This window comes from Malaya genurostris, chromosome 2, assembly GCF_030247185.1.
Source record: "Malaya genurostris strain Urasoe2022 chromosome 2, Malgen_1.1, whole genome shotgun sequence".
NCBI lineage: Eukaryota > Metazoa > Arthropoda > Insecta > Diptera > Culicidae > Malaya > Malaya genurostris.
In genome coordinates, this window is record NC_080571.1 from 3759895 (window position 1) to 3775769 (window position 15875).

General features: G+C 36.5%; 1 protein-coding gene across 1 annotated transcript; it reads left to right on the top strand.

The window, feature by feature from the left end:
* Window positions 1-7069: 7069 nt before the first annotated feature.
* Window positions 7070-8787, top strand: LOC131428761 (arrestin domain-containing protein 17-like). The gene is made up of 3 exons (XM_058592804.1): window positions 7070-7397; window positions 7634-7765; window positions 7820-8787. Exons 1-3 carry the CDS (start codon window positions 7283-7285, stop codon window positions 8530-8532), a joined length of 960 nt encoding a protein of 319 aa, XP_058448787.1. The 5' UTR covers window positions 7070-7282; the 3' UTR covers window positions 8533-8787.
* The last annotated feature ends 7088 nt before the right edge of the window (window positions 8788-15875 follow it).

A 15875-nucleotide genomic window follows, 5' to 3' on the forward strand; every position in this document is an offset into this window, starting at 1 on the left:
AATCTAGAGTGGCACCAACATTGTGAGTACGATTAAAAAAAATCGAAAATTTTGAACATTTTTTTCACATGAAATACATTTTGAAAAATTTAGAAAAAACATCAGAAAAGTTTCCCATAGTTCCTAAAATATTCCTGATGTTTTTTTCTTCAATTTTTTTGCTAAAGAGAAATTTAAATAAAATGAAAATCAGAAGAACCACCCTAACTTCACCAATGGGGCAGTTAAAGGGTAAAAATTTTGGGACAATCTACTCCAATATAAACCCTTTAAAACAGCGTATATCAATTTTTTTTTTTTTGGTGCAGTTTTTATATGAAAACCCGGTTACACCCTTTATCTTCAAATTTGTCTCTAACAGTGCTGAAGTAATTCGTGTCAACTGTTTCACTGGCTTTATGTCCGTAAACCTTTGGCAAGATTCTATTTTTGTTTTTCGAACAACCCATTTCTGGTTTGGAAACATAAACTGAGTTTCGTTTTCTTGCAGTTTTGTAGATTTTTCGCTACATTGTAACTTTTTTATCAAATGTTTTGGGCTCTGAGCAATTCTAGAAATTATGAGCAGAAAAGGTGGTAAAATGGAATCATCATGTTCCGATTTAGATAAAACTTTGCAAACATCTTCAGTATGACAAATCATGCTTTTTTCCCGGAAGGAGTGACCAATCTGACTGAAGACTGACTTTTAAAAAGAGCATATGTATTTTTGCATGAACATTTTTTCAATAAGGTTTAACTCGGAAACTGTTATTGGGCTATGATTTTGTTCAAACGCAGCACCGATAAACCACCTCGGTGGTACGATTGTTACCTGCATGCAATTGGCTTGAAGCCGAAAATTTTGGTTCTTTGGTTCTAGTTCGCTGTCAAATGCTGTATTTCAGCAGTGTTCACACGTTCACATTTTTCTTCATGCGGTTGCACCAACATAAGGAAACGATTTCGATGGAATATAATCAAACTATAATAAACCTCCATTTCTTTTTCTTATTCAAAAAGAGGTCAAATTACTTGTTTTATGGAGAATACAAGACTAGAGTTATAATTATATTGGGTTTGAAGAAATTAACTTTCGACATCAGTGTGGTTGGATTGTATGGTATGAACGTAGCTTAACATATTGTTGACAGCAACGCCATCAAAACAAAAAGCGTCGGGTTCAGGAACCAGCTTCCACAGCAGGGGGTGCGTTAAGCACGATTGAGAACACGTGCGAATGTGTCTTGAAAACTTTGTAAGGTATTCGTTCTCTCGTACACGCTATACGAAATTGAACAAAGGATGCTGTGCGCTTCCTTCGCAAAGGCGGTGGTGTTTTCTTCTTGCGTACCAGCGCGTACCGATATGTACCGGTTTTACATCGTCATTTAGTATAACGGTTTGAAAGTTTTGACACTCATCGCCCTATAATTTCGGAAGCGGATCTCGGATCTGGATGAAATTTCACAGTATCTTTTAAGACAATGAGAGCTTTGATTTGAATCAAGATTTTTCAAAATCGTTTTAACCGCTACTGAGAATTCGAAGTAAGTTTCGTTTTTGGAGTTTTTTTACACTATTATCGGTGTTTTTGGAACCGGAAACCGGAGACTAGTAGTCCCTATCCAAGATCTGCCAACTAGAAGATTTAATAGTAAGTTTTATTCAAATTTTCACCTCGTTTGGCCATCACGTGTGAAAAATTACCTATGAAATTCAAAAATTTTCATTTATTGGAACCGGAAGTAGAATCCGGATCGACTTTTCCGACTTTAAAAAAAAAATCAAAACCTTTTATTTGCATCTTAGTTTGTGAAAATCGGTTAAGAAATTTTCGAGAACATTGATTGCACATTATCTCATAAATTTGCACATATTTAGAGTCTTTCTTCTCACAAAATGTGCATCCACATTACCTTGTAATTGAACTGAAAGTCGGCTGTAGGACCATGAATCCTTTCGTTTGTATCTAAATTCGGTTCAGCCATCTCTGAGAGAATTGAATGACATTATTTGTCACATACACACACAGACATTTTGTGATCTCGACGAACTGATTCGAATGACTCTTATTGTCTTAGAAGATACTTTGCAATTTTATCCAGATCCGACTTCCGGTTCCGGAGGTATAGGGCGATGAGTGTCAAAACTTTCAAACCGACTGTTTGCAATATATATTATTGATAAGATCTCTGAAATGTTAGAATTCATTCGATGAAAACATTGCATTGAGACGAGGTTGCTCGATGGAATGATAATCTCGGAATACAATTTGACTGCTATCGGGTCTCCGGAATTCAGCTAATAAAATGCTTTTCGAAGGTCCAAGGGTGATCATGTGATAAGAATATGCACTCAATTTTCTCAGAGATGGCTGAACCGATTTGTATAAACTTAAATTCAAATGAAAATTCTTACGAACTCAGAATGCTATTGAACTTGATCGAGATCTGACTTCGGAATTACAGTTGATATGTATGAAAATTTTATTTTGAAGAACGTGTTTCCGACGACACGACCTGCCACTCATCTATCGAAACTGTATCGCAAATTTAACTACCCCTCAGTAACTTGTAATGTCAAAACGAAATCGCCTGAAAATCTATTGAAACTGGCAACACAAGTTGATAGATTATTGATTTTAAATAACAGTTACCATAACCTTGGTTACTGCATATTGGAGACTTGGGATATGTAAACAAAACAAACTGCCTCGAGTGGAATTATCATTTAGTTTAATCGGATAGAGGTCTTCGTTAAGGCTTGCTGGTGCTCGAACATAAATGACTTCCAGACAATTCAATATTCATGGATATTTGTTAAATAGTTCAACGTAACCATACTTAGATCTATAATGACTATCTGCTATGTAAATGAGTTTTTAAATGGTGTTAAGTTTTGCAGTCATTCAATCCGTCATTGCGAAACTTTTTATCAGTCCGATCATCAGAATTTAGTATTGAAAGCATATCTGCTATTTTCTAATAACTTTCTAAAGTAAAACCATTTCAATTCACCCCTTGTTTCAAATCGTTCAACCCTCGTTGCTAATCAGCATACATGTTGTGAAACAATGCGCTATTTTGGAAACTCCTCTACTTCTACTCTCAGTGATTTGAGGTCTTCACAAAGTGCGTGTATACTTTGATGAATATGAAAGGCACTTGAACAGCACGGGAATCAAATTTCTCAGTATATTAGATCTGATCGAAATTATAGGTTTTGAAGTGCACATCGAAAGCCTCCATTGCAAACAGGTCTCCTTCAAATAATTTGATTATTTGTGTCTTAAACAGAAAACAGACTGTAATACGGTCTACCGTAAGGCTGCTGGAACTTGTTGAAGCAGTCCAGAGGTTCCCAAAGTGGTCGATATAGACCCCTTGGGGTCGATCGACCCCCTGTTGTTTGATATAAGTTGTTATTTGAAATATTCATGCTAGAAAAGTTGTGTTTTTTTGACCATCCGCATAAATTGGTAAGTATTTTACATCAATATTAAAAAAGCAAGAAATTGAATTTTCAAAGGAATTTGTTAATGGAGGCTGTCTGAGGGGTAAGTTAATTTTAGTGAGGGGGTCCATGACCCAAAATAGTTTGGGAAGCCCTGGTAGTCGAATGTAAAGAGTGTCGAATACAATTTAACAATGAAGTCTCATTTTCATTTCGTGAAGACTGGTACTAACTTCCGGGTTGGTTGACAGTATGTTAAGCAAAAGTGATGTGTTTCGGAAACTCGACTGGTTACTAAACGGAAAGACCATCATCATGGATGAGTTAGATGATTACACTGCAGATAGAGCTAATGGGTAGCTGTGGATGATATAGGGTGACGCCTTTCTGTCGCAACACTACTTCTAGTACCAGATTTGGTTATTGTACTATTGCGGTCGGTGCGAATCTAAAAAGAATGTTGAAACAAAATTTAAATTTATACAAAAGTTTCACATCTTTCTCAAATGATTTGTTTATTTATTATAGCGCTCCTTGGTAACTAGTTCATAGCAACTTAAACAGTGTTGCTCAAGAAGATTATTTTCATGATTATCGAGGGGTCGCTATATTTATGGTAACTGGCGGTAAATCACTCACGAACACTTTTTGTTCAGATTTTTCTTCGGAGTGCCTGGTCGTGTCGTCGGTGTTTCTATGCTAGACGGTGTAAAATTGAACGAAATCCTTTGAAAAAGACATATAATTCTTTTTTGTGCAGGCATTCTAAGTTGATAGCTAAACATTTCATTTCGGGAACATAAGAAATATGAGAAAGGCTTTGATAATTTCAATAATCTCTTCAGTTCATTTGAGACTCAACTGCCGAAAGAAGGATCAATGTTTAGCCAGTTCAGCTTTCGGTTTCTTCAGTTCAACCGGGACTCACCTGCTAGAATAAAAATAAACAATATTCTCATTGAATGCTCGAAAGAAATTTTTAAAACTGGTGCAAGTTTAATTTGAAACTTAAAATTTCCTTCTCTCAAAAATCTAGGCATACTTTGATTTTGAATCTGTACAATCAACAAATTTCATTGTTACACTTTTTACCGTCACGGCTAACTTCAAGTTATTTGACAATTCTGCAGTACTGTTTACATGCTCGCAATAATGCAAAGTCCATGGAGGTAGTATTGTTGAACTGTCAAGGATGAATGTTTGTTCATTTTTGACGTCACGATAAAAAACATACTTACTTAATATCATATGTAATGATGAAATAAAACAGTCAGAATTGAGCATTTAAAATGGGTCTAAGGAGTGTATCGAAAATAAGCTATCCACATACATTTGTGTTGTACGCATGTATTTGTGATGGTTTTTTATGCTCAGATCACAGCATGCTGTGCGTTTGGCTGTCAGCTTTCGTTTGTTTACTTGTTTATGTGGTTGAAATTCTGCGTTTTCAAAATGTCGCGTATTGAAAAGGAAGTGAAAATTAAAGTTCTGGACACATGGCTAAGTGAGAAGGGTATTACTATGCGAAAATTGGCGAAGCGGTTTGGAATTCATCATGCCAGTGTTAAAACTTTCATTAATAAGTTTGGGGAACACTGTTTTTTGGATGAGCTACCAGGAAGAGGCAGAAAACCCGGTTCTTCCAATCCGAAACTGGACTATAAAGTGGTATCTCTAATCATAAAGAACAAATCAATGTCAATACGTTATTTGGCCAAAAAAGCAGGGACGACTGTCGGAATGAGCCAGCGTATCAAGAGGCGAAATCACCTGACGACCTACAAGAAGCAGATAATCTCGAAACAAAGTGTAGAACACAAGAAGCGAGCAGCAACAAGGGCCTGGAAATTGTATTCGCGTCTTTTGCAGTGTCCGGATGCATGCGTTTTGATGGACGATGACACTTATGTAAAGAAGGACTCAAAAACCCTTCCAGGTCCACAATACTTTCTTGTCGTCGTTGGGGAGGATGTGAGCGATGCGGACAGGTCGATTAAGTGGAGAAATTCGGTTGAAAGATACTGGTATGGCAAGCAATATGTTCCTGTGGTTTGAAGTCAACGTCCAAAACACTGCGATGTAACACTTGTCCGGAACTTGATGAAGAAAGTTCGATCAAAAGTTCGAAAATTCGTGAAGGAATAACTTAAATTTCATCCGGTTTTTATTATGCTCAAGTTTAACCTCGTACAATAAAGGATCAATTTTTAGTTTGAATAAAATATCGTTTTTTATCATAATTTGAAAGAAAAAATTGTGGATAGCTTATTTTCGATACACTCCTTAACAGCAAATAACAGATTTTCTTTGTTCACTTTTTGTTTCGATTGTTTCTGCGTTATTATACAACTGCACATTAACTATCTAGTACTGAAAGCAAAATAAAAATTATAGGTGTCATACTACACAAATAGTTAGGAAATAAACGTGAAAAATGATGACACAATAAAAGAAGAGAATGTAACCATAGGAAATCTCGATTTAAAAGAAAAATTTTTTCCGCCTAATTCCACTATATTTACAAAAATATTTATTATTTCGCCATCAATGTCACGAAATGCAACAGACTTGGAACTGATACACTGATGAAAGTTATCAAATGGCACACCGAAATACTGATATCTGGGTATGTTACTATCTCGTTAAATGGAAATAGTTTGCCTTTTTAAATCGATTTTGTTCATTCCACGCTCAAAATAGTAATTTTTGAAAGAAAATCAGTCATTGGCTTTTATTAAGGCCCATTTGAAATGGTCATGTCAAGATGAGCATTGAAAATTGAGTTTTATTGTAGGGCAAGTTTTCGATTTTATTAAAATTGTATTTAATATACTATGCATATATTTAATCTCGTTTTTTCACATATTCTAGAATCAAAATTCTGAGAAATGCAATCAAATTTCACAATAATAAACTTAAACATAGATTCAGTTTCAGAAGCTTTAGCATGAACGAATGAAACCCGAAAGCAAATGAGCAAAACTGTTTGAATATTAATTCGTGTCAACTACAAATTGGTTATTGTGCCACAATTATTACCGTCTCCATTCATCAAGCCGACTTCCTGCCCCAAGCAACAGTTGCATATGTACATTTTAACTATGTTTATAAGTAGTATCTACAATGCAAAAGATGAATGAGCAGTAAGTGGTAAATTGAATGAGTTGGTTCTTGCTACCGTGTGCATCATTTCCTCAATCCTGGAATGTATGCAATTTGCTCTGCACATGCGTGGAGTTTTACGGTTCCTTTTGTGTAGTTCATAGGTAAAAACATTCAACGTGGGAAACTACTGTATAAGGTGACATTAGCGGCGAGATATTTTGGTAACAAAAAAAATGACAATAATCAATAATATAATCAATACGTATGGAAACTCTTTTATACTGAAAACATGCTTTTTTTTCAAAGTGTGGTAGTATATAGTGACTTGAATATAGTAGAATTGAATGGTGTCAAAACATTATTCGAGTGAAACAATGAAACAATTTAGATAAAAGCATTTATTTGACACATGAAATGGTACATTTTCCCCTGCGATGCAGATTTTGCCCTGTTGTACCCTGGCTGCGGTTGGCATGAGAACAGTGTGAAGGTGCGAAATTGAGTTTTTGCCACCGAAGGACTGATAATAGCAAACACACCAACACATGGGTGGTTTCCTACCGCAAGCAAACATAGAAAGCGTCGCGACATGGCACTGTTGCGCCTGTGGGGTATACTCACTTTGACCTCCTTCTCAGTGTTTACTAGGATCCCGTAGCAAGCGAAACCATCAGCGTAGATATAAAATCATCTTTAATAGTTTTTTTTGTGTGCGAAGCTAGACCTCTTAGGTGTTACCACCATGCCAACCACCTGTAAGTTTCGACTACGGAACGATACCAACAAAGTGTACTACTGTGGCGAAACGTTGGATGGCAGCATAGACCTTACATTCTCCGAGATTAAAAAAGTAAACGGTAAACATATATTTTTCTTTGTGCTTTGTTGGGTTCAGCTGCTTCTGTGTCGTTCTATTCGCAAACTGTTTCGCAAACAAGGACGAGCAAATAAGCGAAGGGTGGGGTGAGAAAATGGGCGCGACTGGCTGGTTTGCTTCGCGAATGGCATACCTTGCAGGCGCACTAGAACGCAATAGAATAGTTGACGCGTAAAATGAAAACTGAATGCAAAAATCGGAATTTGATTTTTTTAGGAATTAAACTTATTATTGCTGGCGTGGCCCAAGTAAAATGGATACAACATCGTGGTCCCAATCGATATAGTACCACTTTCAAAGGCAGTGAAGCTTGTCTACACTCCGAAATTGATCTACTGCGAGCAGATGGTAGGAAAACGGATCCCATTTCGGTTCATTATTTTATCATTCGTGTACTCTCAGGTGACTCAATGGATGTTCCAGCTGGGAAGCATACATACAGTTTCGATTGCCCCCTACCGGAATCATTGCCAGCCACATTCGAAGGGAAATATGGCCGGATTCAGTATATAATCACTGTGATTTTGCAACGCTCCTGGAAGGCCGATAAAATATTCACGATCGAATTTATTGTGTTGCGAAATGTGGATCTTAGTGCGGAGCCACCATCGATACGTGGTCCGGCACGAGTAGAGATATGTAAAGCGTTTCGGTGCTGGCCCTGCCGAACCGGTCCATTGATGGCTACGCTACAGACTTCCGCAACCGGTTATATTCCCGGACAGAGAATTTCGCTTGTGCTGGAAATCAACAATGGGAGCAATTCAAAAATTCATTCCATTCATCTCAAACTAGTGATGGTAGTTGCGTACATTAGCGATACTCCTCGTGTAAAGCTGAAGATCGATCGAGAGGATGCAGTTCAGATTGAGCTCGAACAAACAGATGATAGTGAGGAGGTCAAATATGAGGAAAGCCTCATAGTACCTCAGCTGCCCGCGTCCAGTGGAAATGATAGTTGTTGCAAGAAAATCCGAATCGATTATGAACTGGAAGCAGAACTGGAGGTCGGAGCAGTGCATCAGTTGTTGAAGTTGACAATACCCATCGTCATCGGAACCATTCCACTCAACGGAGATCGCCGTGAATCGACCATCATGGAGCTGGAATCATAAGTGCGGTGTGATCAACAGTGCAAGCTAGGTTTTGAGTTGTGATTTTCGGTTTTTGGACTGCTTGTTAATCTTTTACAAATTATTCTTTATAACGATGTTTTGCAAAGTGTTGTCACGTTTGCTTGTTAATGTTGAAGTGTCACAATGATAATAATCATGATAATTATAAAAATTATAACAATAATAATACGCTCATTTCAATGTATATTCACGTATATTATTAAAAAAAACTATGACCAAAGAGTCATTTGTTCACTGCTCATAATTCACTGTATTTTTATACTCTCCGAACATCACATAGATTGAACTAATTTTTATACAATTTTTAAGTCAAAATTAATTGAAAAGTATGAAAATGTTTATAGTTGGATCAATTATTTTTTATTCATCAACATAATCCCCTTTTGGGGTGATACAATGGTTCCAACGTTTTTCCAATTTTTCAATACCATGTTTATAAAAAAAATTATCTTTCGCTTCAATATAAGCTTCAGTTTCAGCGATGACCTCCTCATTTGAGCCAGATCTTTTTCCCTGGAGCATTTTTTTAAGATTAGCAAAGAGCCAGTAGTCACTGGGGGCTAAATCTAGCGAGTATGGGGGGTGGGGAAGCAGATCAAAGCCCAATTCGTTCAATTTCGTCATTGTTTTCATCGACTTTTTCATGCTCAATTTTTCATGAAGGTTAGTACTCTAGAAAGACGTGGTTACTGGTTTGCTACGAGCGCCACCTCTGCTTTAGTCTCGGGACTTATTGATCCATGTGTTATTCGATTTTCAAAATTTTCAGGTTCAACGAGTATCAAAAAAGAAAACTTCAACACTCGTGTTTGCCTTTCTCATGCTCGGACGATGGTCTTGATGCAATAAGCGGTTCAAAAGAGTGAGAGTGAGAGTCAAGAGAATACACAGGCGTCATAAGGTTTCACACAAACGTGACACAATCTTACACAAATGAGATGCGGCTGAATGTAAAATTCTTGCAAGTGTAACTAAGTATGACTTATTGACGACAAACATATTTTGTCACATAAATAACGCTGAACAAATGAACGACTGAATGCAAAAGTCGGATAAGTGCAACTAGGTTTGGAAAACCCGTTTAAGTATTTTTGAATGCAAAAACCGGGTCAAAACATTGAGAGCAAAAACCAAACATGGACTTTGCAATGCAAGAATCGTTTAAAAGTATCTTTTTTGCAAGAACCGGACAGAAAAACTTTGAATGCAAAAACCGGACAAAAACTTAACCGGTTCTTCCAAAACAAATGTATTTATCCGGTTTACCGACTGTTGCAGTAGACGAAGCATGGTTTGCTTGTTTGTTACGGGCAACTTGATTTATGCGGCAGTTTTGCTCTCAATGTTTTTATCCGGTTTCTGTACTCAAAAATACTTAAACGGGTTTTCCAAACTGCTTTCAGCCGTTCAAATAAGAGTAAAAACTGCAACAGACAAGGCACTAATTTCTAAATAACCAGGAGAACATGTCACTTGAGTCAATTTGTTCTGATTGCTGATTATAGTTGTTTTACTGTGTGTAGATTCAAATACTAATTGGAGGGTAACTTTGCATAATACTTTGAGAATACATTGATGGTTCTAAAAATAACCGATTAGTGTAATTTGTCCGATGCTTACAAATACAATATCCTTACTAAAAATCGGGCTAAACTAAACTCCGTCGTTTCACAGCAAACTGTGAAAGCAAAACCCAGACTTTGCCGATTCTTCCGAAACATATATTTTATCCGTTTATTGCATTCAACGTTTTCTGCCGACTGCCGCCGCGGATAATACAAGAACCGGACAAAAGCATTTGTGTCGAAAGAACCGGCTTAGTTTTTATCTGGAGTTGCTACGAACCGGTGCAAACGAACGGCTTGTGAACGCTTGTACATCATTAGCCCAACGACACGAGCTGCCACTCGCTTTTCAAAATTGTATCACAAATTCAACTACCCCTCAGTAATTCCTAATGTCAACATGAAACTTTGTGTAAAATACTTGCAACTTATTGTTTGATCATACAAACTAGAGTGCCTAAATGCAGAATGACGACAGCTGTTCGTTTGGAAGACACATTTTTGACAATATCGTTCCAAATGGACAACCGACATGTCAAATACAATTTTAAGCTAACGCAACTTCTAACATTTCAGACTAATGTACGATTCAGACGGTCCGTCTTCTTCCGTCACCGGTATCGGGACGTCAGCATCCGTCAAAATTACTTTAAGACTTTCTTTACGGTGACGTTACGCGTGAATGGCTCCATAAGAATGCAAGCGACTAATTTTGACAGAGACGGTGACGGACCGTCTGAATCATACTTAAATATTTTGAGTTGTTGCCAACATTACGGTTGAGTTGTCGTCACTCTGGTTCTGGGCTCTCCAATACAAACCAAACGAAATGAACGAACTATTTAGTCATGTGAAATCTTATGGACACGAAAAGATTGTTCAGAAAATCTAGATTAGTAGTCATTTCATCGTGAGTCAGCTTTTTTAGTGGTAAACTAATTGATGCAAAATTGCTTTCCGTACAGGATTGCAGTGTGGCCAGTTTTTCACAATGGGACGTTTTCCCGCCATGGAAAGCTCAAGATCACCTTCACCGAGGTTGCGTTGTCCTCGCAATCAAATCCAAGTTTCGATAGAAAATATTTCGACTTCGCATCAGAAATTCCGACGTAACTATGGCATAACTAGCTTTAAGTAGAGCGGGCAAACGGGTAGTTTACAGACGGCGGCCAATTCAGCTGGCGTCGATTCGGCGGCTTGGTGCTGATCTGTAACAATCTCATTTGATGGTTCGATAAAAAAAAACTAGGTGCATTTACCTTACTGAGTTGCATTTACATTAATTAAAAAACCTACTGAAGCAAAACCTGGGCAGCACACGCATCAAAGCAAACCATGTGAGGCACATTTTTTTCCTGTGCTAGGATAACGGAAAAGTATATATACGCATGTAATGTTAGTTGACCATTTAATTTAAGTATACCGTACTTCATTTCTTGGTTCCGAACTCTTTTTTCATAGATAGCTTCACCGATTTCAACAAACTTATACCGTTTTCGTTTTTGGCGCTGTACTGGTCCCGGGTAGACAAATGTTTCAGTAAATTGGTATTCTAGCATTCAGAATAGAATAATATCACAAGCATTTATCTTATCTGATGCTGATTTGAAGATAAAGCTAATGGATCAATTAAAGTTAATGAAATTGCGATAACTCATTAATAACGAAATAAGATATAATAACTAATGTTGCTGCTAAACTTATATTGTACAATTTTATGTTCCTTCGATGAAATATCAAGAAAATATCAAGTATAGCTTTGACAGCATAGAAACATCAAGACAAGATATGATGGTAGCATTTGTTAATATTTAGATCGGTTTTTGCCTTTCTCTATAGAAACCCGAGTAGAGTGTGAGATCAAAAAGAAAACTCAATTTGTTGTTGTGCTGTTCGTATATATCGATTACTTAATTTGCAATTGTTTTGGTCGTTTTAACGAAATCGAAAGCAAAAAAAAATGCTGTGTGACATCAAACTGAAAACTAGTTTTGCTCCCAGTGAAAGCACATTGAAAACTTAACATGATGTAGATTTGAGCATAAGCTAAAAATAGAACAGCCAAAACAGGTCCGGGATAGTATACATTTAGGCGATATTACTCGCAAGCAAAAAAAAAAGATTTTATGCAATCTCCATATTAGTCGCAAGCAAGAAAAAAGATTTTATGCAATCTCCCCACACTACCGCGGAGAGAATACGGTTTCGAACTTAGGTGATTTCGAATGCAAACTTTTTGCGATTGCTATGGACTGTGAGTGCGACTAATTGGGACAATGAACGATTATCTCGCTTCTGACCACAGATAGAACCAGAATCTCTTCAGTAAATTTTTTGTTCTTGTGTAGACTTAAAATTTACGATCGATCATTTGATGCAGAATTAGTCGTGTGACTCAAAATTATGAAGATTCAGTTGGACAGTTTCTTTAGAAAAGTGTATTAAAGTTCCAAGATCTACTAGATGATTGACAAAATACTTCTCATAGTATCTAGCGTTAGTGAGTATATGAAGTTCTAAGCATTTATAACTAGGAATGAGAATTGTTTTGGAAGATGCCTTCGACACAGTTTGTGGACTGCTTAGGAATATACAAATTAAACATATATTTTGTTGGTGGCTCCTCTAAGCCACTAAAGTATTATTGAGAAGTAGATCTAGGTTCTAAAATCTGAGACATTCAATGTTCGAAACTCGTAAACAATTAATTTTTCCATACTGTTGGATATAAAGTTATGGGTATTTTCAGAGCGGGTTTGGCGAGTAGATTATTTTCGCCATCCAGGTCCCCGATTTCTAGATGGACTGAAAATAATGGTCTAAAAACCTTGGAATGAACTTTGCGACGTCGTATGATTACAAATATCGAAACATTTGTTTAAACTGAATGCAAAAATTGTTACAGGATCGAATACTTAACGTATCTAGAAGGAAATAGATGACGTCAAATATATTTCTCATATCAAATTCCTTCTACGGCAGACGATCAGCGAGATGGGAATGCCAAAGCCACTATTCAGATTGACCTCCTTCAGACAAACGTGGTACCGATGATCGCAAATTTATCTAATCGTGGTTAAAAAGAAGGAGCATTGTTTGCGTAAAAGTTGGGAAAATGTTGAAAAAAATCGTTTCTTCGCGGTTATGGTTGCGGTAGGATTGAAGGAATAATACTTCAATTGAAACTGAACTTTGTATTTTTGTGTTGCCATTTGAAATTTGCTCAATTTCAATGGATTCACTAAGTTGTTGATTTTAATATTTTCATTGTTTGAGTTTCACAAAACTTTTGCCTTTAAACAGCAAAACGATAACATAATGTGATATTCATTGAAAATTTGATGAGTCGATATCATATTAGGATTTTAATCTGATGTTGCTATCATAATCAGATTTCAATTTGTTCTCATTTTGATGTTAGACTTTACTCGGGAAGGTATTAGAATTACTGGATAAACCGACTAGTGTTATATACCATTCGACTCAGTTCGACGAGATCGGAAAATGTGTGTGTGCGTGTGTGTGCGCGTGTGTGTGTGAGTTCGTGTACACTTTTCGAAGATATTTTCACCGCTAAATTTTCTCAGAGATGGCTGAATCGATTTTAACAAGCTTAGGCTGTTTTGAAAGCTACTATTGAGCCATCGATCAAGTTCGTAGATCAAATGACTGCGACTTCTGTTTCCAGAGATTATGGTATAAGTGACGTAAACGACAAAACACGTTGATTTTTACCGCTCTTATATATAAGGGTGCCAATATTTTGGGATCATCTATATTTTCGTAGTGTGCTATTGTTCAAAAATTTAAGCACCTCGAAAAAAGTCCTCATGCAAAATTTGAACTAAATCGGACATGGGTAAGGGGTTCTACCCGGGGGTTAAGGTTTGAAAATTTTCGATCTTGAAAAAATCGACTTCCTTGGACTTTTTGAAATTTTGTTGGAAAAAGTCCCAGAAAGTCGATTTTCCAAAGAAAAATTTTTTTTCGAGATGACACTCAATCTCGACGTTTCATGCAATTCTAAAATTTTTGGCATCAAAATTTTTTTTCGATTTCGGAAATTTCATGTGAAGCATTTAACTTTTGTGTTACTACAACTATTAAAACGGTGAATTGAAGCGGCACTTCACTGCATAAGCAGTCCAAACCTACACACTTAAAACCATTTCTTGAGCTCGGCATAATAAAATGCCGAAACTGATCAGCAACACGTAAATTTGATGATTGCTTAGTAATCAATACGCATGTTCCTGAACTTCGTTAAATGTATTCACTGATATTTCGGTAAAATGCTTCACTTTGCCGGAATTTGGCATAATTGCTTGCTGAATTTATCAGTAAACAACAGATATGCCGACATCAGCAGAGACGTTTGCCGAGGTTTCGGAATATGTGCTAGCTGTTGCCGAGATTCAGCACGACAGCTGTCATTTATTGCCGCGTTCGAGTGAAAAAATGAATAATCTTCGAAGAAGCGTGGAAAAACTTGCAAGTAAAAATATTGAATAAATATAGTGGCATGTTTCGCTTTATAAAAAGCGACTTTATCAGAGCACTCGCGATTATAAGGGAAAAACACCCAACACGGGGCTCAAAGCGTCCTCGAGACAAAACATTGGGGGATATGCGAAAAAATAATCCAATGCATGGAATAATTCAATAGATCAAAGTAAGTTTATTTTTTAACAATATCGTATATGCATCATTAAATATTGAACATTTTTGTAAGCCAAAAATCAAAATATATTTTTATTTTCATATTTCCAGCTCGACTCGAGGTAGCCGCATCTAGAAACGCCGCTTTTTTATGCTACATTTTTTCAGGTAGAGGCTTTAAGCACTACTGGCAACAAATTTGTAAGCCTCCTTTAAGTGTTAATAAAATGAATTTTTGATCCTGAATAGCGTGTTTATAATGTAGAGAAATTACAAACTAAATTAATTGACTAGATATCTAATTACTGATGATTCGGTAATTTATTTTTTTCATTTTTTTGTTTTATTGGATTGCCGAATATTCAGTGAACGTTTCACTGAGCAAACAGTAAATCTTATGCTGACGATTTCGGCAATATTTGACGTTTGTCAAATTTCAGGGTGCCGAGACGCTCAGTTATTTTATTTTTACCGAGATGATTGCTGATTACTCGGCTGTGCGAATCTCGGCATTTTTTTGCCGAGATTCAGCTAAAAAATTTAAGTGTGTATGCGAAAAAATAACCCAATGCATGGAATAATTCAATAGATCAAAGTAAGTTTATTTTTTGAACAATATCGTATATGCATAATTAAGTATTGAACATTTTTGTAAGCCAAAAATCAATATATACTTTTATTTTCATATTTCCAGCTCGACACAAGGTGGCCGCATCTGGAAACGCCGCTTTTTTATGCTACATTTTTTCAGGTAGAGGCTTTAAGCACTACTGGCAACAAATTTGTAAGCCTCCTTTAAGTGTTAATAAAATGAATTTTTGATCCTGAATGGCGTGTTTATAATGTTGAGAAATTACAAACCAAATTAATTGACTAGATTTTTAATTACTGATGATTCGGTAATTTATTTTTTTCATTTTTTCGTTTTATTGGATTGCCGAATATTCAGTGAACGTTTCACTGAGCAAACAGTAAATCTTATGCTGACGATTTCGGCAATATTCGACGTTTGACAAATTTGAGGGTGCCGAGACGCTCAGTTATTTTATTTTTGCCGAGATGATTGCTGATTAGAGGCGTGCAAAACAGCTCATTTTG

Bases quoted from the DNA above. Each gene is read 5' to 3' on its own strand.
- LOC131428761 (XM_058592804.1), top strand. From the start codon at position 7,283: ATGCCAACCACCTGTAAGTTTCGACTACGGAACGATACCAACAAAGTG. The intron at 7,398-7,633 runs GTAAACATATAT...TGATTTTTTTAG, and splicing joins CGAGATTAAAAAAGTAAACG to GAATTAAACTTATTATTGCT. The intron at 7,766-7,819 runs GTAGGAAAACGG...GTGTACTCTCAG, and splicing joins TGATCTACTGCGAGCAGATG to GTGACTCAATGGATGTTCCA.